The following is a 24,077-nucleotide window of genomic DNA, read 5'->3' as shown; positions in this document are numbered from 1 at the left end:
GCCCTTCACCAGTGGACAGAATTCATTCTCTGTCTGCAGAACAGTCTCAGGAGCTCTGAACCAACAGCAACTTCCGGGACCTCTGCAACAACAGGACTGTCTTTCACCAGTGGACAAATCTGGCAAAACAACATCAAAACAGACAGACAAAGTACCAGCGTAACAGCCATGTCTCCTCAATCCTTGGCAGCTCTCAAAAGTCCTGGGCAATTCAAACTGGCCTTCAGCCATCCTCTCAGTCTCTCTCTGCCTCCAAGATGCTACTTCCAAAAAAATTCTTCTGCCTCTCTCTTTTCTTGTGTCTCTCTAAATTTACGTCACTAGCTCCTCCCAGTTCAGCCCTCTCTTTTCACGTCAACAAGTCCATCCCACAAGTGGGATTCACAAGCTCTGGGTTTTAACACAACCCAAAAACCAAACCAATACAGGGGGATCTTTAAATTCCATTACTATTACACCTCAGTGAACTAATTTGACTAGACTTTGAAGGATCTCACTATATAAATCGCTCCTTTATTTGTAAGGATCCCAGTGAGGCCTCTGATTTTTATTCATGTTCTCCCAAAGTCCTTTTTACAGGATCCACCCACTCCGAGTGAGGACCTTCCTTTAGATCTCTTAATATTGTGTCAGTTTCAATGGAGCACACAGACTGCCTATCAGTTCTCTCTTGAACAGTGTTCAGGCGTCCTCTATTTCTATTAAGATATTGCTCTGATGGTATCCTTTGTACCACTTCTCTTTCTCTGATAATGCTGCAGCCTTCTCATTCCCACTGTATGCTTCTCCCATGGGTTAAAGGTCACCCAAACTTTAATACTTTGAACATTTGCTGTTTCATGACTAGGAATTGAACAGTATCACCAGAATATTCATAAAAAGATTTTCTTTCGGGTAAAAGCTTGGGATCATTAAAAGCATTGCATAGTTTACCAGAGGTGATCTTTCCTCCAGCTTTTGTCTAGTATACATATTCCGATAGACCAGCTTTATAGTTTATTCATCCAGTACTGCATTATGGCCTAAATTCTTAAATTTGTTCCCATTCTTTGTGATTAGTTAGCTTATTTTCTTAAAGATTTTGTAGATATAAGAAAAATAGGTATATCCTTATTGACTTTATCTCAAACACTTTTCTTAAGTAATAAGAAGATAATGTGGGGTGGCAAGTGGCACAGTGAATAGAGCACCAGACCTGGAGTCAGGAGGACCTGAGTTCAAATCTGGCCTTGGACACTTAACACTTACTAGCCATGTGACCTTGGGCAAGTCACTTAACACCAATTGCCCTGCCTTCCCCTCTCCAAAAAGCAGATAAAAAAAAATTTTAATAATAATAAGATAATGTGATTTTCTCTAAGCATTTGATATCCTCTCATCTTTGAAATATCTTAAGAATTAGTTTCTCAGTGCCCTAAAAATTGTGTTTGCTCCAGCACAGTGTTGTTCTCTTCTTTGTCTTATTCTGATCCAATTTTTCTTCCTATTTTTCTTTTCTTTAGTGAAATCACTACTTTATATCAGGTACTGTGATGGTGGAGACAAAATATGGTGGCTTCCCTGTCACTTGTGGGAAAAACTTGTTTTAGAAATCTTGACAGATTTCTTCCATTTTTCCTCTGATGCATCTTATAATTTTCTCTTTATTCTTTCAGGATGCTGTGCTTCATTTAATTGAATTTCTTATTAAGTCTTCTCCAAGCTAGTTTTCCTTCCATTGATCCTATTCTTTAAAAAAAGTGTTTTATTGATATCATTTATTGTTACATCACCTGCATTTTCTACTATGCCCCTCCTCCACCTCTTCTCAGAGAACCATCCCTTGTAATAATGGGGGAAAAAATTTAAGTTCTGCAAAGCTAACAGCATATTTAAAAAATTGTCATTATATATTATCTTCTGTAGCCATAGTCTCTCAGCTCTGCAAAAAAGCAGGGTTTTCTTCTCATATCTCTTCTGCAGGGTCAAGTTTAGTGATTAAAATTTCATCAAAGGGCATCTTATTTTGTTTCTGGGTTTTGGGTTTGTTTGTTTTTGTTTTGCTACCATGGAAAGTGCTGCCATAAAAATTTTAGTGTATAGGGAGACTTTCTTTTTGTCATCAAGCTCCTTCCTACTCTTTATTCCATGCTTATTTTCTACAATCCTTCTCCTTTCACTTTGCAAATAAATATTACCTTTGACTATCATATCTTCCTGCTTAGAAAGACTCATAGATCCTAGGATTACTTATCTAGAATTGGAAAAGACCTCAGTGGCCATCTAGTCCAACCTCCTCATCCCAGAAAAAATTACTGCAGAGGAAGGCAAAGTGATTTGTTCAGGGTCACACAGATAGTGAGCAACAGAGGTGGGATTTGATCCTAGGTCTTCTGAGTCTAGAGCTTTGTATTGTCTTTGCATTGTACTACTTTGTTTTCTGACCATTGTGATTTTTTTTGTCTCTTTGTAGCAGTTGATTTATATTTGTTAAAAGGAAATGGGTAAAATATTTGTCTAATATCTGTCCTTTTGTCCATTTTTTTTCAGTGTCACCAGTTTAACAAATTGTGTTGGAGATACCTTAATTACACAGCATATCTTCCCTTTCATCTCCTGTAAAATTTGCCTGTATCACTCATTTAGTACTCAGCACATATTAATTTGCTTTTCTTTCATCTTTATCTTGTATATGTATTAGAAATAGAGAGACAGGACAGATGCCTAATGTTAATTTTCTTTTTGAGAAACATTTAACATTTTGAGTGCTAAGTGAATTGTATAAGTCAGTTTATCACTGGGAGCTAGGATAACGAGTGAATGATTCATGAAAGAAGTAGGATTTGGTTGTCCTTGAAGAAAGGACTTAAAAGAGAAGAAGAAAGAGAGCATGGCTTGAGCAAAAGTACAGAGAAGCAGGGCTAAGTATAGCATGTTCTGTGAACAATGAATGAATCAGTTTGGCTAGAGCAGAGGATTTAGGTAGAGTAGTAATCAGAAATTAATTGCCCCTCTGAGGAGTTAAAATTCTATCATATTAGTATTTGAGGGTCTACTAAAGGATTTTGAGCCAGAAGTTATGCCCTGATAAACTCAGTTGGAAACTTTGGGTTAACAAAGGGATTAAGGTATCTACAAATTAGAATCCCAGCCTGGAAGTTGGTTTTTCTTTACAAGATATGCCCACATATGTTTTCTCCTTTCTACATCAGTCAACTCCTTTCTTCCCACAAGAGTTGGAAATTTTTTCTTGCTTGGATGATGTATATCCATCAATTCAGCTAACCTTTTACTTCTTTTATCTTTTTTGTGTAAAACTTGAGGGTTTTAGCAGACATACACTGCAATATGATTATAATATTAATTATAGGGTTTTGTTTTGACAAATGACTTACTCATATTACCCCAAAACCCTGTGAGATCGATTCCGTGTATATTATATATAATGGTAACTATCAGTTTACCTGTAACTCCAATGACTGTCCCTGTGACTTCTATCCATAATACTTTTTCTTAATAACACTGTTCTACTATAATGTCTTCCTCTTTGTATAGGCTTGGGATACAAATCTTTAATAAATGCTCTGTTGGGTTTTTTTGTTTATTTTGGAGGGAGGGAGGGAGGGCAATTGGGGTTAAGTGACTTGCCCAAGGTCACATGGCTAGTTTGCATTAAGTATCTGAGGCCAGATTTGAACTCAGATCCTCTTGACTCAAGGGCTGGTGCTCTTTTCACTGCACCACCTTGCCTCCCCTATAAATGCTTCACCCCCCCCCCCATTTTAAATTTATTTGTTTATTTTTAGTTTTCAACATTTCCACAAGATTTTGTTACAATTTTGTTCTCCCCATCTTTCCCCTACCCCCACCCCAAAATAGCAAGCCTACTGAATACCCCTTCCCACAATCTGTTCTCTCTTATATCCTACCCTATCACCCCCTAACTTTCTAATAGAACAAAATGGATTTTTATACCCCGATTCCTATATTTCTTATTTCCCAGTTGCATATAAATTTGTTTTTTAAGCAATTGGGGTTAAGTAACTTGCTCAAGGTTACACGGCCAGTTATTTCTGGGTGTGGTGCTAAGTATCTGAGCTTGGATTCGATCCCCAGGTCATCCTGACACTGGGGCCGGTGCTCTTACTCACTGTGCTACCTGGCCTCCCCTTATCATTTGAGTTCCAGATTTTTCCCTTCTTCCCTCCTCACCCACCCCTACTGGGAGGATAAGCCATTCTATATAGATTGTACATGTGTAGTTAACCCAAATCATTTCCATAGTAGTTATATTGTGGAAGACTAACTCTATTTCCCTCCATTCTATCCTGCTCCCAACTTATTCTGTTTTCTCCTTTGACCCTATCCCTTTTCAAAAATGTTTACTTCTAAATACCCTCTCCCCCAGTCTGCGCTCCCTTCTATCATCCTCCCTCTTATCCCCTACCTCCTGTAGGATAAGATACCCAATTAAGTGTGTATGTTATTCCTTCCTTAAGCCAAATTCAATGAGATTAAGGTTGTCCCATTCCCTTTCACCTTCCTGCTCTTCCCCTCCATTGTAAGAGTTTTCTCTTTGCCCTGTCTATGTATACATGAACATACCTATGCCCAAACTCACATATATATACATACATCCTCCTATACATACATATATATTGCCTTCAACTATCCTCATACCGAGAAAAGTCTTAAGAGTTACAATTATCGTTTTTCCATGTGGGAATGTAAATAGTTGAACTTTAATAAGTTCCTTATGATTTCTTTTTCCTGTTTACTTTCTCATGCTTCTGTTGCTTCTTGTATTTGAAAGTCATGTTTTCTGTTCAGCTCTGGTTTTTTCATTAGCAATGCTTGAAAATCCTCTATTTCACTGAATGACCATATTTTCCCCTGTAGCATTATACTCAGTTTTGCTGGGTAGCTGATTCTTGGTTTTAGTCTTAGCTCCTTTAACCTCCAGAATATCACATTCCAAGCCCTTTGGTCCCTTAATGTAGAAGCTGCTAGTTCTTGTGTTATCCTGATTGTGTTTCCACAATACTCAAATTGTGTCTTTCTGACTGCTTGCGGTATTTTCTCCTTAACCTGGGAGCTCTGGAATTTGGCTATAATATTCCTAGGAGTTTTCTTTTGGGGATCTTTTTCAAGAGGCGATCAGTGAATTCTTTCAATTTCTATTTTCAAATTCCTATTTAACAGGAAAAAGAAATCATAAGGAACTTATTTGCTAGAATATCAGGGCAATTTTGTTTGATAATTTCTTGAAAGATGATGTCTAGGCTCTTTTTTTGATCATGGCTTTCAGGTAGTCCAATAATTTTTAAATTGTCTCTCCCGGATCTATTTTGAGATCAGTGGTTTTTCCAGTGAGATATTTCACATTGCCTTCTATTTTTTCATTTGTTTGGATCTGTTTTATAGTATCTTGATTTCTCATAAAGTCATTAGCTTCCAGTTGCTCCAACCTAATTTTGAAGGATTTATTCTCTTCAGTGAATTTTTGAAATTCCTTTTCTATCTGGCAAATTTGGCTTTTTAAGGCATTCTTCTCCTTACTGGCTTTTTGGGCCTTTTTTGCCATTTGAGTTCATCTATTTTTTAAGGTGTTATTTTCTTCAGTGTATTTTTAGGTCTCTTTTAGCAGGCTGACTTGCTTTTCATGATTTTCTTGCATCATTCTCATTTCTCTTCCCAATTTTTCCTCCACTTCTCTTACTTGATTTTCAAAATCCTTCTTGAGCTCCTCCATGGCCTGTAATCAGTTCATATTTTTCTTGAAGGCCTTTGATGCCGGAGTTCTGACTTCGCTGTCTTCCTCACACTCCATACCTTGATCCTTTTTGTCCCCAAAAGAAGGATTCTATGGTCTGTTTGTGCTTCCTCTGCTTGCTTATATTGCCAGCCAATTACTTGACTTTTGAGCTCTTTGCTACAGTAGAACTCTGCTTCCAAAATGAAGAGAGCTTTGTCCAGAATCACTGGTGTTTTCGCAGCTGCCAGAGCTATCAGGAGGGCACCCTCTTTACAGCTGCCACAAGCTTTGGCCCACTGGCCACACACCCCAGGACCACTATCCTAAATTGTGATCCACATCCAAGAAGGTTAAAGTAAAAGAGATTACCCTCTGAATGGTTGCTTGGTCCCCCTACAGTCTGCAGGCCAGGAGCTCCTGAGGCAGCCACCCAGTAGGGCTGCACAGCTGCTGCACCTCCGCTGCTTTTTGACCCAGGAACAGGTTCCGGACTATGTTCTTCTGTCCCCCATGTTCCAACAGAGCTCCACGCTGACCTTTTATTTCGTCTTTGGTGCTTGTGGGTTGAGAAGTCTGGAAACCTCCACAGCTGCTGGTAATTCTCCTGAAGTCTGTTCTGGCCTCTGCTGGTCAGGGCCACCCTGGGGTCAGAACTGCTCATGCGGGACTGAGCTTGGCTCCCAGCTCTGTGCAATAGACCCTTCTGTCAGCCTGCCAGGCAGCCTTTAGTGGGAGATTTGTTTCTCTTTGTTTCTTTGTGGGTTCTGTAGCTTTAAAATTTGTTTGGAGTCATTTTCTTTACATGTATTGGAAGTGATTGGAGCGAGAGCTCACGCCAAGTTTGTGCTTTTATTCTGACATCTTGGCTCTGCCCCCTATAAATGCTTTTTTACTCATTAGTTTTATTATCCTCAATTAATGGATGAGGACCCAGATACTAGAAAGGTTGCATGATTTGTCTACAGTTTTATAACCAATATGGCCAGAGGTAGGATTCAAATACAGGATTTCCAGATTCAGACACAAGTCTTCCTGCGTTTTCCAAGCTGTCTTAAACTTTAAATTTCCTTCCAATCTCAATTTTTTAATTATATATTAAGTTTACTCACTACAAGAGGTGATTGGTCATGTAAAAACATTTTGAATTTTTTCTGAATTCATATTTCATATTCTGAAGAATATGAATTTCTGAGTTAAACTTATTACTTTATTGATAAAAATCTAAGCTTTATAATTTGAATTTCTTTGTCTCTTATCAAAATCTTTTTTTTTCACCTCAGGAAAAAAAAATGTAAGTGACCCCAATCCTCTATGCTTGATGGCACTTCCTTTTACCTCTACTTGTATTGACCCTGTTAGCGCCTTTTTAGATAGAATCTCATTCCCTTTGCTTTATTTGCTAAGCTTCCCAGCATAGTCTTTGCTTATTTTCTTTTAACAAATATTCATTTAGCACATACATTTTTCTAGATGTTGGAGATGCAAAGATGGAAATAGCATAATTCTTGCCCACAGAGTTTATAGTCTATTGGAGGTTACATGTATACAAATTTGGTATATTACATATTATGGAAAAACATAGTGATCAAGAAGTCTAGGAAAACTAGACAATTCTAGTGATTGTGAAGACAATTTCAGTTGAGGAGAGGGCTAAGAATGTGAAACCGTCAAAGTCAGCATTCATTGAAGAAGTGACATCTGAGCTAATCTTGAAAGACAAAAGTTTTTCATAAATGACATTGAGAAGGTCCATTTCAAAACATGGACAGAAACCTTGGTGAACACACATAGGCAGGAGTTGGTTGGCAGAACAAGATGGGGAAACAATAGTTTGGATGGAACATAGGAACATAGCTTATGTGAAGGGGATTCATTTTAAAAAGGCTAGAAATATAGGTTACAACTATATTGTGGAAGAACCTAAATACCTGTCTTTATATATGGTCCATTATGCAACATAGGAAGTCACTGAAAGTTTTTAAGCAGTGAAGTGATATGGCTAGAATTGTACATAAGAAAATTTATTTTGGCACCTATATGAGGGATTGTCTAGAAAAATGAGGCCATCACAAGGAAATCGGTTAGAAAGCTTTGAAAGTAGTTCAAGCAAGAGATAATAATGAACGTATTTCCTCCCATTAGTTATTTCCTTGTGATCTTGCCTCTCTATTTAAACTTTTCTCTTGGGGCAGCTAGGTAGCACAGTGAATAGATCACCAGCCCTGGAGTCAGGAGGACCTGAGTTCAAATGTGGCCTCAGACACTTGACACACTTACTAGCCACATGACTTTGGGCAAGTCACTTAACCCCATTTGCCCTCCAAAAAAAAAAAAGGCAACTTTTCTCAAAAGTCAACAATGATCTAACTGTAAAATCAATTGACCTTTGCCTAATTTTTATTCTCCTTTACTCCATGCAACATTCTTGAAACAGATTATTTTCCTAGTTTCACTAACATTAAAAAGGAAAACTTTGGACCAGGTACAATGGACCAAATCTAATTGGACTATTCTATTAGAGATAATGTAAACTCCTACACACCGATTCAAAAAAATTAGCTTTGCCAGTATAGGAATTGGGTAGACCAATCTGTAAAATACTATATGCGGGGGGGAGCATCTGAGGGTTTTACTGGACTGCCAGATCAATATGGGTTAATAATATGATATAATAGCCAAAACATACCCAGTAATTTGGCCTTTTCAGAGAGACAGGAGAGATGGCAGCAGAAGGTGTTAAGAATCACATATCTTTTAACAGTCTATATATTTTAAATTGAATCACATTTTTAAAAGGACATTGACAGAGGTACAGTTATTTTTATGGTGGTGTTTTTGGAAAATATTTATTAGTAGTACTGCAATATATGGTGCCTACTATCCCATGAAATATTATTTCTTGTTGCCTTTGGATATACAATAAAATCTATCTACCATCTCCTTTATCTCTTCAAGGAGTACCTATGAGGCATCCTTTCATTTAAGTACAACTCCCTTTTTTTCCTCTTTTTTTTTTAAAGTAAAAATGTTAGCCTGTTGTGATTCTGCTCCTCTGGCACTATGTCTGCTTGTTGGTCATTGAGCAACAGGCTCACTTCTAAAGTGTTAATTTTAAATTTATAGTTGTCTAAAAACTGATTCTTAACACCTTTTGCTGCTGTCTTTCCTGTCCCTCTGCTACCATTGCTGCAGAAGTAAAAGACAACAACTCAGGACTGAAGGCCATTTTGTAGTTTTCATTGTTTCATGGTTTCCCTGGCCAAAAAAATTCATGACAACCTCTCCCTAGTAAGTTAGATTGATTCTCAGGGAAACAGATGTTCTTGTTCTTTTTATGGGAGTAATCCCTAGATCAGCTGTCTTATACTCAGCCCATTAATGAAGTTCAAAATTAGTCAAAAACCAAGAGACTAACATTTAAAAAATGGTATGGTTGTATAACTGAAACAATTTAATTCTAAACTTTTTTAAAAAGTAATTGACTTTCAGAATGGTAAGTTGACAACAGAAGTAATAGCAATGATTATAATAACTTTTTTAAGTTTAACCAATGTAAACTAATTTAGCATACAGAGACCAAAATAACAAAAAAAAACTACGTTAGTCAGCAGATGTGATATAGGACTTAACTGCCAAACAGGGAAATGTTTGCAAAAGTCAACATTAGTAAATTTGTTAAGTCTTACAAAGAAGAAAGATGGGCAATGTAAGTATAAAGCAGAGAAAATTAGTAGAAAGTAAGTCCAGTTTATTAATTTTTTATTTTATCATGTACCTCTATACTTTTTTTAAATTCAATTTTGTTTTATTTTCAATTCTTTAATTCTCCCCCTCCTCCCTCTCACTTCCCCACTAACTGAGAAGGGAAAAAAACAACTCATTACAGATATGTATAGACATACAAAACAAATTCCTACATTCTCTCCCACATTTATCATTTTCCTTTTCTGTCATTTTAGCCAATCTGATAGGGGTGAGGTGGTACCTTAGAGTTATTTTAATTTGCATTTCTCTAATCAATGGTGATTTAGAGCATTTTTGCATATGACTATAGATAGCTTTGATTTCTTCATCTGAAAAACATCTGATCATATTCTTTAATGATTTGTGTGTGAGAAAGACCTTCATCAGAGACCCTGGCTGTAAAAATTATTTTCCAGCTTTCTGCTTTCCATTTAATCTTGGTTGCATTGGTGTTGTTTGTGCAAAACCTTTTTAATGTAATCAGAATTATCCATTTTATATTTCATAATGCTTTCTGTGTCTTATTTGTCACAAATTCTTCCCTTCTCCATAGATTTGACAAGTAAACTATTCTTTGCTCTGCAGATTTGCTAACCCTTCATGTTTAAATCTCATACCTATTTTTGACCTTATCTTAGTATATTGTGTAAGATGTTGGTCTATACCTAGTTTCTGCCAAACTATTTTCCCGTTTTCCAGGCAGTTTTTGTCAGCTAGTGAGTTCTTATCACAGAAGCTGGAGTTTTTAGGTTATCAAACACTAGATGACTATGGTCATTTACTACTGTATGTTTTGTACCTAATCTATTCCACTTGGCCAGTACCAGAGAGTTTTGATGCTTTCCACTTTATAATGTAATTTAAGGACTGTTACAGTTACTATCATCCTTTGCACTTTTTTTTTATTAATTCCCTTGATATTCTTGACCTCTTGTTCTTCCAGATGAATTTTGATATTTTTTTAGCTCCACAAAATAATTTTTTGGTAGATTGATTGGCGTGGCACTGAATAAGTAGATTGATTTAGGTAAAATTTTCATTTTTATTGTATTAATTCAGCCTACCCATGAGCAGTTGATACTTTTTCAATTGTGTAGATCTGACTTTGTGTAAAACATGTTTTGTAAATGTGTTCATATAGTTCCTGGGTTTGTCTTGGCAGGTAGACTCCCAACTATTTTATACTCTACCGTTATTTTAAATAGAATTTCTCTATATCTTGCTGCTGGTCTCTGTTGGTTTATTTTATATCCTGTGACTTTCATAAAGTTGTTAATTATTTCACATTTTTAGTTGATTTTCTAGGATCCTCTAAGTATACCATCATACCCATTACAAAGAGTGATAGTTTTTATTTCCTCATTGCCTATTCTAATTCCTTCTATTTCTTTTTCTTCATATATTGCTAAAGCTAACATTTCTAGTACAATATTAAATAATACTGGTGATAATGGGCATCCTTATTTCATCCCTGCTATTATTTAGGAAGACTTCTAACTATTTTCCCATAATGTTTACTGATGATTTTGGACAGATACTCCTTTCTTTTCTTCATTTCTTTTCAGTATTCTTTAGTGTTTTTAATACAAATAGATACTTTATTTTTTTCAAAAGCTTTTTCAGCATCTATTGAGATAATCATATGATTTCTGTTAGTTTTGTTATTGACAGGATCAGTTATGCTGACAGTTTTACTAATACTAAAGCAGCCCTGTATTCCTTGTATAAAACCTACTTGGTCATAGTATATGATCCTTGTGATGTATTGCTGTAATCTCCTTGCTAGTATTTTATTTAAAAATTAACCTTAGTATTCATTAGGGAAATCTGTCATTTTCTTTCTCTGTTTTGGCTCTTCCTGGCTTAAGTATCATCACTATATTTGTGTCATGAAAGAAACTTCATAGGACTCCTTCTTTCCTGTTTTCCCAAATAGTTTATATGGTATTGAAATTAATTGTTCTTTAAATGATTGGTAGAGTTCACGTGTAAATCAAATCCATCTGGCCATGGGGATGTTTTTTTTTTTGATAGAGTTCATTGATAGCTTGTTCAGTTTCTTTTTCTAAAATATAGTTATTTAAGTATTCTGTTTGCTTTTCTGTTAATCTGGGCAACGTATATTTTTGTAAATATTCATCCATTTCACTTACATTATCAGATTTTTTAGAATACAGTTGGGCAAAGTAGCTCCTAATTATTGTTTTAATTTTCTCTTTATTGGTGGTGAATTCAATCTTCATTTTTGACACTAGTAACTTGGTTTTCTTTTTTTTTTTTATAATCAAATTAAGCAGTGGTTTATCTATTTGGGGAGGGGGGTTCTCCCTTTAGGACCAGTTCTTAATTTTCTTTATTAATTTAGTGTTTTTCTTACTTTCAGATTACTTTTTTTTTTCATTTACTTTTTTCATTTTTTTTTTCATTTACTTTCATTCATATTAATGTCTGTTTTGATTTCCTGGATTTTCCTTTGGTGTTTAATTGGTAATTTTTAATTTGTTCTTTTTCTAACTTTTTAAATTGAATGCCCATTTCATCAATCTACTCTTTTGCTTTCTTGTTGATGTGTAAGCATTTAGAGATAGAAAATTTTCTCCAAGCACTGCTTATGCACTTACATCGCATAAATTTTAATAAATTGTCTTGTGATTGTCATTCTCTTTGATGAAATTATTGATTATTTATGAGATTTGTTCTGTGACCCACTCATTAGAATTAGATTATTTATTTAGTTTTCAATTAATTTTTAATCTGTCTTTCCACTTCCCTCTATGGGATATAATTTTTATTGCCTCATGATCTGAAAAGGATGCATTTAATATTTCTGCCTTTCTACATTTTATTGTGAGGTTTTAATGCCTTAGTTCTTGTGTAGGTACGATGTACTGCTGAGAAAAAGGTATATTCCTTTTTATCCCCACTAAGCTTTCTTCAGAGGTCTGTCACATCTAACTTTAACAACTTCTAATCACCTCCTTAACTTTTTTCTTGTTTATTTTGTGTTTAGATTTATCGAGTTCTGAAAGGAGAGAGTTGAGGTCCCCTGCTAATATAGTTGTACTGTCTGTTTCCTCATGTAACTTTTTTTTTTTTGGAAATTTGGATTCTATACCATTTGGTGTATATATGTTTAGATATTGTTGTTATTTCATAGTCGATGGTACCTTTTAGCAAGATGTAGTTTCCTTCTTTTACTGGATGTATTTTTGCATTTTCTTTGTCTGAGATCATGACACACACACACACACACACACACATAGTCTCTAAAGGAAAAGGCGCTAATAAAGGAAGAAATAGAAGATTGTATTAATACCTTAAAAGGTAATGAAGAGAAATAATTTCCGATCTACACATCTACTCTCAAGTGTATGTAAAGTCTCAATGAGTGTTACCTATAGAAGAATCAAGAGCATCTGAGGATATTATTAGGGAATAATATTCAACAGTGAATTAAATGTTTACCTTTTCTCAGGTGACTAAAAGACATAACGAATATTTGAGACCATTGGGCTTTTTATTTATGAAAAAGCATTCAATTGGGTCAAGCAAAATGCCTCCTTGTATGGCCTCTTTTACAATATTGAGGAGATGGTCACATGATGAGGGTGAGAGATGACAAGTAAGAAGTCACAGAGTTTCACAGCTACCCTCACAATGTGAGGAAAGCCTCCAGTATTTGGGGTGACTTCTCTGGTAAGTTTATAGGAAAACATAGACAAGAATTTCACAGAATGACAGGCATGGGTAAGTGGCATTCTGCATTGCAGGAGGGAGTTTCTAAATAGATAAAATCCCAATTATATTTGAATATTAATGAGATCTAAAGGATGGTGACCAGGATGGGAACTTAGGTGGGCACTGGAGAGTATGCAATATATATATATATATATAATATGACATTATCTCTCTCTCTCTCTCTCTCTCTCTCTCTCTCTTTCTCTCTCTCTCTCTCTCTGTATACATATATATATTTATAACATATGCTATATTCTATATGCAGTTGAAAAAACTGGGTGTGTTTAACTTAGAAGAGCAAAGATTTAGGACATAATAGCTATCATATCATAAAGGGCTGCTATGTGGAACAGGAATTAGACTTGCTTTCCTTTGCTCCACAACACAGGAGTCACAGCTGTGGGTAGAAGTTATTTGTATGGTCTAGTAGAAAAGGTGCTGGACTTCAAGTCAGTCTTCTAGTTTCAATCATTTGTTAAGCCTTGTTGACATTACCTATGAATTATCTTCTTTAGCTATTCCTTCCTCTCTAGTCTCACTATCACTACATTAGCTTTCCCCTTATTCTACAAGCTCCTGACAAGCTAGACTTCTGCTCCCCAAACAGGTCATGTGTTTGCCACTATACCTTTATTCCTATTTTTTTTTACACTTGAAATATACTTTCCTAATCATTCCTTCTGCCTTCCTCCATGCTTCTGCCTTTCCTTGCATTGTTGTTTAAGGCCCAATTCAAAATATCATCTCCTTCATGGCACTCTTCCTGATCCCTCTTAGCTGAAAGTAATCTTCTTTGTTCTCCTAGCATATTGTTTGTACCTCTCATAACATTTATCACCTCTGCTCAGGGTGGTTAGAACAATAACATGTTCTTTAGTCCTTTCTTCTTAGTCATCCTAAGAATAATCTTAGGAGTAAAAAAGACAAAACAAAAATGGCTAATAGTGAGTTGATACCCAAGATGAATAGGGAAATAGAAAAAGGAAATCTGGCTTCCCTTGATGATTTTCAAATCATCTACCTCACATGCATTCTTGAATACTGAAAGACCAGGCAAGTGTGTTTTATTGAACTTTTCACATTTATCTTTGAATGATTGTTGAGAATAGGAAAGATACCACAGGACCAAAGACAGAGAAATTTCTTATTTCCTAAAAAAGAAAGGAATCTGCAGACAACATGGCAGTGTATTTGCCTCTGGTTTCCTGTGAACATTCAAGAATGTACTGTAAGGATGGTTGGTGAATATCTGGAAAAGGAAGCAATGATTATTTTTAAAAAGAACATAATTTCTTCAAGAATATTATGCTAAACCAATCCTCTTCCTTCCTTTCCTTTTCTTTCTCTTTCTTTCTTTCTTTTATCTATAAATAAGCATATACAGTATAGATAAAAAGTGATTTTGAGGGGATGTATTAGTAGCTAGGAGAATCAGGAAAGTTCCTCTACAAGAGATGGGGTTTGAACTGAGTTTTGATGATTCTAGAGATTCCAAGAAGTGAAGGTATCAAGGGAGGGGCATGATAAGGCATGGGGAATAAGTCTGAATAAAGCCAAGAAATTGTGTTATGTGTTGGAGGCAGATGGTGAAGGGTTTTGACAGGTAAACAGGGGCTTATATTTGATCCTAGGGGCAATAGGGAGCCATTGGAGTTTTGAGTAGTGAAGTGAAATTACACTTCAAGAAAATCACTTTGATAGATATGTACATGATGAATTGGAGAAGGTTTAAGGCTTAGATGAATTGGAGAAGCTTAAGGTAAGGAGATAAGTTATTAGATTGTTACAATAGTCCAGGAAAAAAGTGATACATACTTAAGCTAGGGTAATAGCTGTATGAGTAAAGAGAAGGGGACAGAGAAGAGATATTGTGAAGTTAGAAATAGCAAGATTTGGTGTCTGATTGGGTATGTAGGGTGAAGGGGGAGTCAGAACTTAGGAATAATGTTGGAAGTTGCAAACCTAGGTGGCTAAGAAAGTGGTGGTCCCCTTGACAGAAATAGGGAAGATCAGAAGGGAGAGAGGTGAGATGAGTTCAGTTTGGGATGTGATGTGAGATGCCATCCAATTTGAAATACTCAGTTGGATATATACATATATGGATGGAGGTCAAGAGAAACACCAGGGCTAGTCATCTGTATAGAAATAATGATTAAAACATGGGAGCCACTGAAGTCACCAGGTTTAAAATTTAAAGAGAATAGAAAAGGAATAGAGCCTTGTGTATTGTTTTTAGTTCTGGATACCACAGTTTGGGAAAGACACTTACCATCTGGAGAGTCGTATTGGTCTGGGGCATAGAGATTATACCAAAATAAAGATCAGTTGAAGGACCTGGAAATTTATATAGCTTGGAGAAGAAAACGTTTGGGAGAATGTGACTTCAAGTATTTTGAAAGCCTTTCATATAGAAAAAGTAACAGAGATTTTTTTCTACTTGATCCCAGAGGGCAGGTAGAAGTTGCAGTGAGATAAATTTAGGTTTAATATGAGGAAAAACTTTTCCAAAAAAATTAGTTATCCTCTCATGGAATGAGCTACCTTGCAAGAGATTTTACCTTTACTGGAAGTCTTCAAGGAAAGGCAGAATGACTGTTTGTTAAATATGTTATAGAGGGGATTCTTGTTCAGGTATAGATTGTTCTCTGTGTCTTCTGAGATCCAATTCTGAGATTATGTGATTCTCTAAAAAGAAGGTGGACCAGTCATGTTGTGATGGTAAGGAGTAATGAAATTTTTAAAGGTCCTGAATGCTTCAGAATGGTGATTAGACCCTTTGAAAGTGTTGGGGAAGAGTATGGACAAGAATTTGCATCAGATTGGAGGCAATATCCATTTCAATTAGATTATGAATCCATTGCAATAATAGGACAGAAGTGGGAAACAAATATTTTACTGTGCCACATCTGTATTAACAATTTGGTTTGCAGTATTGTCAGAGATATTATTCTAGGTATTAAATCATACTAAAACTGCATGTGCTAAAGTAGAATTTCCTTCTAAGAAATGGATCTTACTTGTCCAGCTTACCTTCGGGGGCCTGACCAATTTCTAGAAATTCTTTGAATACTGAAAGTTAGTCAGTTTTGAAGACTGCCTTTCCTGGGAATGCCTGCATATATAAAGAGTTTCATTTCAGACATGTCAAGTTTAAGGTGCCAGGGAGCCGTCTTTAGATGAGATATCCAGGAGGTAATGGATATATCTTATCTAAAGATGGCTCCTTGGCACCTTAAACTTGACATGTCTGAAATAGAACTCTATTTTTTTTTCTAAACATGTCCATCCTCCATTTTTTTTTCCCTTTTTCTTTTTTGGATACTCCCATTATACTATTTACATAAGGTTCTAACCCACAAAGTCAGTCATCCTTGACATTTTTTTTCCCTCTTTCATGTAATATATTCCATAACTGATCACTTTAAAAGTCTTAATGATTCTTCCTTTAGAAGTTTTCCTTCTCTTCATTCACAGGGCCACTACCCTGGTTCGGGGTCTCTTGTCTTGAAGTATTGAAATAACCTCCAAAGAAGTCTTATTACTTTTGTTCTTTTCTCCAATATATTCTCCCCAAGTCTGCTGAGTTATTATTACTAAAATAGGTCTGACCAAGTCACTGCCCTTCTTAGAAATCTTCAATGGCTCCCTTTTGTTTCTGGTATAAAATTCCTAAGCCTGGCACTTTAAATATCAGGCTCTCACCTACCTTTTTAGATGTAATTCATGTTACTTCTCATGCACTTTACATCCCAGCCAAAGTGGCTTACTAGCTTTGACCTGAATTAACATTCCATCTGCTATCTTTGTGGCTTTGTACAGGCTGTTCCTTATACCTGGCGTGAACTGCCTCCTCTCCTTTACCTTTTAAAATCACTAACTTCCTTCGGAGCTCAGTTCACGTGTCACTTACTGAAATGCTTCTTTTCTTCTACTCCTCCTCCCCCCCCACCCCGCCCCTTCTTGTTCCTGAAATTACTACTTTTACTATATTTACTCATTTTTGTATATGATGTCATCCAATAGAAAGCAAGCCTCTTGAAGACAGCAACTATTTGTTTGTCTCCCCAAGCACTTAATGCTGAGCCTTGCCTGCAGTATGTACCTAATAGACTTTTCTTAGAATTAAATTAGATTTGGGGGAGGAGGGCTGTTAGTTTTAGAAACCTATTTTTATCAGGAATGGGTTCAAGAGGGATATACATATATATATATATATATTTATGCACAAGAGTATAAAAGTCTTATAAATTCAGGAAAAAATAAAATGCCAAGAGTGAAGGTATAGGTTCTAGGAGGTTATAGAGGAGGCGGGGGCTGGGGGGGGGGCAGGGAGGTTAAGTAATAGGAGGGCAAGGTAGCCAGTAGAAGTAAAATTAGAGGAGTTAGGAGGGATAGGAAATAGATATGCACAGATATAAAAACAAAGATCAGATGTAGAATTTGCCAGGGAAAGTTAATCTATATATGTATGTATGTGTACATGTATATATATAAAAAAAAAAATCTGAGCTTAATTGTAGCATGGGGACATCATACAAAGTAGAAAGTGCACAGCAGAAAACAAAAGAAAACTTACAAGGAAGCAAAAAAAAGTGGACAGCTCTTGACACAACATGAAGTATTATATAAGCTTTCTTGAAATGGAAATTTATTGCTATATATTCTGAATTCTCTTACATTCTGCTTTGCACATGATTTGCTCTTTTTTCTTTTTTTATTTATGTTTATAATGTTTCTTTTCCTTTCTTTACTATGTATTTAAATTTTAGTAATAAAGGAAAAAATTAAATTAAAATAATTTAATTTTTGTTAGTAACAGTATTGATTAGGCCATTATTTTTTTAAAAGGTTAGTCTGAATTTTGATTTCTACAATATATGAAATTTTAGCTAAAGGATTTTAACTTTTTAAAAGTACCATTTATACAACATATTTAAAAAAAAGTGGGCAATCAAGTCGGAGAACAATAATTCATTTTCACCAAGCATATGAAAATCTGATTGTGTGTATGTGTGAGACTGAATATGGACAAGTAAACTCTTAAACACTTGTCCTGCCTGTGTTTGGAAATACCATCTCAGGGAGAAGTTGTTAAATGGTTTTCCTGAACACTTGTCTTGTGTCTCTAACCCTAGCACTATACCTCTGATCCTTCTTCTTGCCCAGCTACTAATGCTTTTCTTAGCTTAAATTTTCTAGAGCTCTTTGTCCAGTTTTTCCTTTACTTTCTACCCTTTTTATGTGTGCATGTGTAAATAGATAAAATCTTTGTTCCTTTTATATATGCTCTTAAGAATATTAGTTCTTAGGGGCAGCCAGGTGGCTCAGGGAGTAAGAGCACTAGCCCCAGTGTTGGGATGACCTCAGACACTTAGCACCACACCCATAAATAACTGGCCCTGTAACCTTGAGCAGGTTACTTAACCCCAGTTGCTTTAAAAAAAAAAAAAGAGTATTAGTTCTTTTAAGGGAAAGACTTGAATTTTTTATTTTCTATCCTCATCATCTAGTGTAATGTTTGCATATATAGTAGATACTTAATAAATATTTGACGAACCTAAATGAATTCTTTAAAAAGTATTGGTAGATAGTATATAGTTAGTGTTAATCAGATGTCCCCACATAATTCTGTCTCTTTTGGTAGAAACCTAAGATTTAGCCCCTCCTTCACTTAACTACTTACTCTTCTGTCCCACTGTATGAATGACCATAGGCTAGTCACTTGACCTGGGATGGGGTGGTTTTATTTGCCTAAGTTATGCCTCAAGCTAAATTCAGGACCTGTTATGTTGTCCGAATGGGTTGCTCCATCAGTAAAAGGAGAATGTTAATACTACCTAACCTTAAAGGCTTGAGGCCAGGCTATTTGATCCTTTGGTTTCCAAATTCCTACTCTAAATTAGTGATTGTCTATGTTACAGTTTTCTAAATCACATGCAAAAAAAGCAAACACACACAAAAAACTCTTCCTAAGTCTTTTGTCAGAATTTTAAGAGCTTGAATTTTTTACTCAATTTGAAAAAAACAAACCTTAAGATGGTCTCCTTAATTAGAAGTAAAAATAAGCATCTTCTGCCATTTTAGTCAAGTCCCTATTCCATTCATTCAGCCTAATGACATTTTCCTTCTATTAATCACTTTTCTAGAAGGGGAAAGAAGAGAAGCTTGAAAGCTCTCCTAGTTCTACTGAACCCAGTATCTCAAATGCATCATCAGGAGGGGTTAGGAGTAAGAACATAAATGCAGCCTTAAAAATATCTAATCTTCCATTTTGCAGTATCATCCCTTCTAGCATTTTGACCTTTTCCATAGTAGTTAGGCTTTTGTACCTAGACCTATTCTCAAGAAGCCTAATGCCTTTCTTAGTGCTATGCATAAGTGTGAAATGAAGTAATATTTGTTGAATTGGGAAGGTAACATTTCATGCCTGTCTTAAGCAATTGTTGTTAGAAATTTGTTCTAGGGATTAATGACTGGAGTATACATATAGAGACTGTATATTCTACCAGAATACTAGACTGTATATTCTACTAGAGAATTGGCCACTCAGATTTTTAAAAATTAATGACTTTGGGTTTTTGGGTTGTTTTTTGCTGTTTCTCATTAGAATTTTTCTGGAAAAAGAAGAAAAGTGCAACCACCACAAGTAAGTTATCTTAATTTCATTCCAGTTTCTAATGTGTAGGTTTTGCTTTACACTGTGCCCATTATTAAAACCTTCTATTTTAATTGTCTGGTATTAGTAGAGATCTCATCAATTTGAATTAAGCTAAGAAAAGAGCCAATTAGTAAAATCTGAATGATAGTGCTTCTTTTAAAATATAGAAAGTTTTTAACATTTCAAATAGCCTAGAGTTGTTTTTAACAAAGTATCTAATAGCAGTTACTTAATTTGGGGTGGCTAGGTGGCACAGTGAATAGAACCCTGCCCTGGAGTCAGAAGGACCTGAGTTCAAATGTGGCTTCAGACACTTAATACAAAACTAGCCATGTGACCTTGGGCAAGTCACTTAACCCCAATTGCCCCTCCAAAAAGAATATATATTATATAAATAAAAATTGTATATATAAATATATATTATATAGATAAAAATTTTATATATATATATATATGAAAGAAATTACTTAATTTGCTTTCATGAATCCTAAGGATTTAGTTTTAAGCTTTTAGCGCTAAGTGCAGTTTTAAACTTTAGTAGCTTAAAATTTTACTAAGACTTATAAAGTTTGTTCATATAATTAATTTAAACCAGGCAGCTAGGTACAAATAGGTAGAGCATTGGCCTTGGAGTCAGGAAGACCTGAGTTCAATTGTGGCCTTAACACTTCTTAGCTGTTTGACTCTGAGCAAGTCACTTAACCTCTGTCTGCCTCAGTTTCCTTATCTGTAAAAATTAGGATAATAATAGCACCTACCTCCCAGAATTGTTGTGAGAATCAAATGAGATAAAATTTGTAAAGCACATTTTCAATTAAAATAATTTTTAACTGCTAGCTATTATTATTGTTATTATTTAAACTGAATTTTTATATTCTTTGTTTTCCTGTCAGTGTACATTCCTTATTTACTTGACATTTTTTATTTATTATTTTTTAAGTATTGTTTTCCAGTGGTGGTAGTACTGTGTAATCTGATGGAAATTAAAAAAATAACTGACAAGATTATTTCATTAGGATAGCCTTTAAAGGAACACTGCAGAATAAGGAAGTTTTGATGTTAATTATCTTCTTGATTACAACACTTTTTAAATGGCTACTAGAATTTGATTCTTTAAGGTCACATAAAGAGAAGAATTAATAATCATTTTTAACATTTCATATTTGTTTTTCTTATTTATTTGTTAAATAAAATCAGTTTCACATTTGAGAGGCAAAATACTGACTTTTAAATATATTTAGAACTCTATTTAGACCTTTAAAGTCCCGCCTCGGTTTTTCATCTATAAAATGTGTACAATAATATTTGCACTGAGAAAAGACTGGTTTTGGGGCAGCTAGGTGGCACAGTGAATAGAACACTGGCCCTGGAGTCAGGAGGACCTGACCTCATATCCAGCCTCAGACACTTAACAATTACTAGCCATGTGACTTTGAGCAAGTCACTTAACCCCAATTGCCCTTCCAAAAGCAAAAAAAAAAAAAATTAAAAAGGTGGTTTAGTGGATGGAGAACCACCTTTGGAGTCAGACTGGATGACCTGAGTTTAAGTCCTGTTTCTAATACTTGTACTAGCTGTGTGACAGTGGGTTAGTCATTTAACCTTTCAGTGTCCTAAGCAACTGAAAATTTTAGTTGGCAGTCTTCTTTTGATGGATGACCATTCCCTACTGATAGCAATGAAAGAACAGATCTGGGCCAAAAAAAACTTAAAATATTTCCACTACCTAGAGATAATGTGAAGAAAGCATTTTGTAAACCTTAAAGCACTGTAGAAATGTGATTTATTATTGTTCAGTAATTTGTGTCCTTATTGTTTGCAGCAGAACTACTCATTGGCTGAACTTGATGAGAAAATTAGTGCCCTTAAGGAAGCTCTGCTAAGAAAATCAAATGAAACAGAATCCATGGTCACTAATCAGCTTCCATAATGAAGTCTCTTCATTGCTGTTATTTTTGTTACACATGTAACTTAAAGAACTGTTTAATTACTGTATATCTCTTTAGACAGACTTTTCCCCCAAAGTATGTTCTTTAAGTTTTGCTAGAAGTGGGTGTCCAGTCCTATAAATAACTAAAACCTACTAGTGTATTTAAAAACATTTTGTGAATACTTTAAAAATAGAAGGGTCAGAATTTATTCCCTTCTGTTGTAAAGGAGGTGTTTTTAGTATTTTTTTTTTCAGAAAGCTAACAAAAATTAACTTGCAGATTTGTATTTTTATCTGTAATTATTTGTGGACCAAGAAGGATAAACCTCATTTTAAGTAATGTTATTTTAAAAGATTTTTTATTTGTAATTTTGGTGTTTGATGGGTTTTTTTAATAGTTAAGTATCCTGTTTTTAGAATGTCTTTTAAAAATATCATTGTTTATGTAAATAAATATAATTGGAATTTTGATGTAGCTTGATTTTGTAGAAATTAATCTTTCTGAGAAACAGTCAAGGTACTGTAAACACATATGCCACCTTTTCCTAAAGATTATCATATTCTAACAATTATAATCTAACTTCATCTTGTGGTCCAGTGGCTCATCTCTTTTTGTATTGGTGAAATAGTAATATTAAGAGATGCAACTAAGTTTACATAAAAAACTATAAACAAAACTAATGGAACTCAAATCATAGGACCCAGGCCAGTATGTACACTATTTGTTAGATTTTATTAAGTTGAGTTTTTTGATTTTGTGTCGAAAAAACATTGATCTAGCTTTTATTTACAATAATTTTAAATGTTTGAAAATTTGAGGCATGCAAAAATATAATCAGAATCACAGAGTCTTGAAGTGGAAAGGATTTTAATCCACACCATGCCTAAACAATATTTTACTCTCTAATATATCAAACATGGGCTTTTGTTTGAAGATCTCTCATCTAAATATCCTTCAGAAATAAAATTTTGCATATGCTAATGCACTTTCAGCAAAAATTTTTTAAACTAAAATATTCCAGAGTCAAAATACATGTGTTATTTATTAACTGTTTCCTTCCTCTTTTTTGGATGAGAGGCCATTGTAGGCTTAATAATGGACCATATGTCTGTTGCCTAAGAACCAGTCTAGCAAAGTTCCAGTTAAGTCATAAGAGAGACATTTAGTTGAAGTAAAGATTTTGGGAGAATGAAGTGGAAAGGAATGAGCAAAACTATAAATATACCATAGGCTTCTTAAGATCAAATTTTTTAAAATAATTTAACATTTTATTTTTCCCCAATTACATGTAAAAACAATTTTAACTTTGTTTTTTTCCAATTGTTAGTTCCAAATCCTTTTTTCCTCCACACCCACTCATTGAGAAGGCAAGCAGTTTGACATAGATTATACATGTGCAGTCATACAAAACATATTTCTGCGTAAGTCATACTTGTGAAAGAAAACACAGACAAAAAATAAACAAGAAAAATAAGGAAAAGTAAGTTTGTATTCAGACTTCATCATTTGTTTCTCTAGATAGAGATGGATAACTTTTTTTTTATCACAAGGCCTTCAAAATTGTCTTGGATCATTGTTGAAAATAGCTAAGTTATTCACAGTTGATCATCATATAATATTACTGTTACTGTATACAATGTTCTTCTGGTTCTGCTCACTTCACTTTGCATCAGTTCATGTAAGTCCAGGTTTTTCTTAGAGCATCTTGCTCATCATTTCTTATAGTACAATAATATGCCATCACAATCATATACAACAACTTTTTCAGCTATTTGCCAATTGATGGACATGCCCTCAATTTTCAATTTATTTGCCACCACTTAAAGTGCAGCTATAGATATTTTTGTACATGTAGGTCCTTTTTGTTTTTTTATCCCTTTGGGATACAGACCTGGTAGTACTATAGTGTTGCGGGCGTTTGCCCTCACAACAGATCTAGACGACTAGCCCCACGGCCCTCTCACTTACCCATCCCGGGTCTTCGGTCGTCACCGGCCCCTCACGGGAAAAAACACCAGACAGAAGGCGGAGGAGTGAAGCGGGGTGGTTTATTCTTCAACAGTTACATGGCGGAGAGAGAGAGAGAGAGAGAGCGCCCTCTCACACAAGAAAATATATAGCGAATCCGAGCCAATCACATCGCAGTTTTACATTTATGGCCTCATATGGTGATCACCCCCATGGCCTTATATGGAGATCACCCCATCAAACTTATACATATTCATTTAAGCAACCATGGCACTGCCCATAAACCCCTCCCCCTCCCCCATCA

The 24,077-nt window shown here is 35.1% G+C and overlaps 1 protein-coding gene across 2 annotated transcripts in view; it reads left to right on the top strand.

Annotated features, from left to right (window-relative positions):
- Positions 1-22,279, top strand: part of MBIP (MAP3K12 binding inhibitory protein 1) — a 36,189-nt gene extending 13,910 nt beyond the window's left edge. The window contains exons 8-9 of one of the 2 annotated variants that reach the window (XM_069082267.1): positions 19,824-19,862; positions 21,700-22,279. In XM_069082267.1, the coding sequence (XP_068938368.1) occupies positions 19,824-19,862; positions 21,700-21,804 (144 nt within the window). In that variant the 3' untranslated portion in view covers positions 21,805-22,279. Of the gene's footprint in view, positions 1-19,823; positions 19,863-21,696 lie in introns of both variants that reach the window. The other variant, XM_069082266.1, reaches the window with a different exon arrangement.
- Positions 22,280-24,077: the final 1,798 nt, after the last annotated feature.

The sequence above is a fragment of the Petaurus breviceps genome, unplaced genomic scaffold, assembly GCF_028583685.1.
Source record: "Petaurus breviceps papuanus isolate PSGF00001 unplaced genomic scaffold, PetGlider_PUasm1.0 164, whole genome shotgun sequence".
NCBI lineage: Eukaryota > Metazoa > Chordata > Mammalia > Diprotodontia > Petauridae > Petaurus > Petaurus breviceps.
This window is presented reverse-complemented; position numbering and strand designations above follow the sequence as displayed.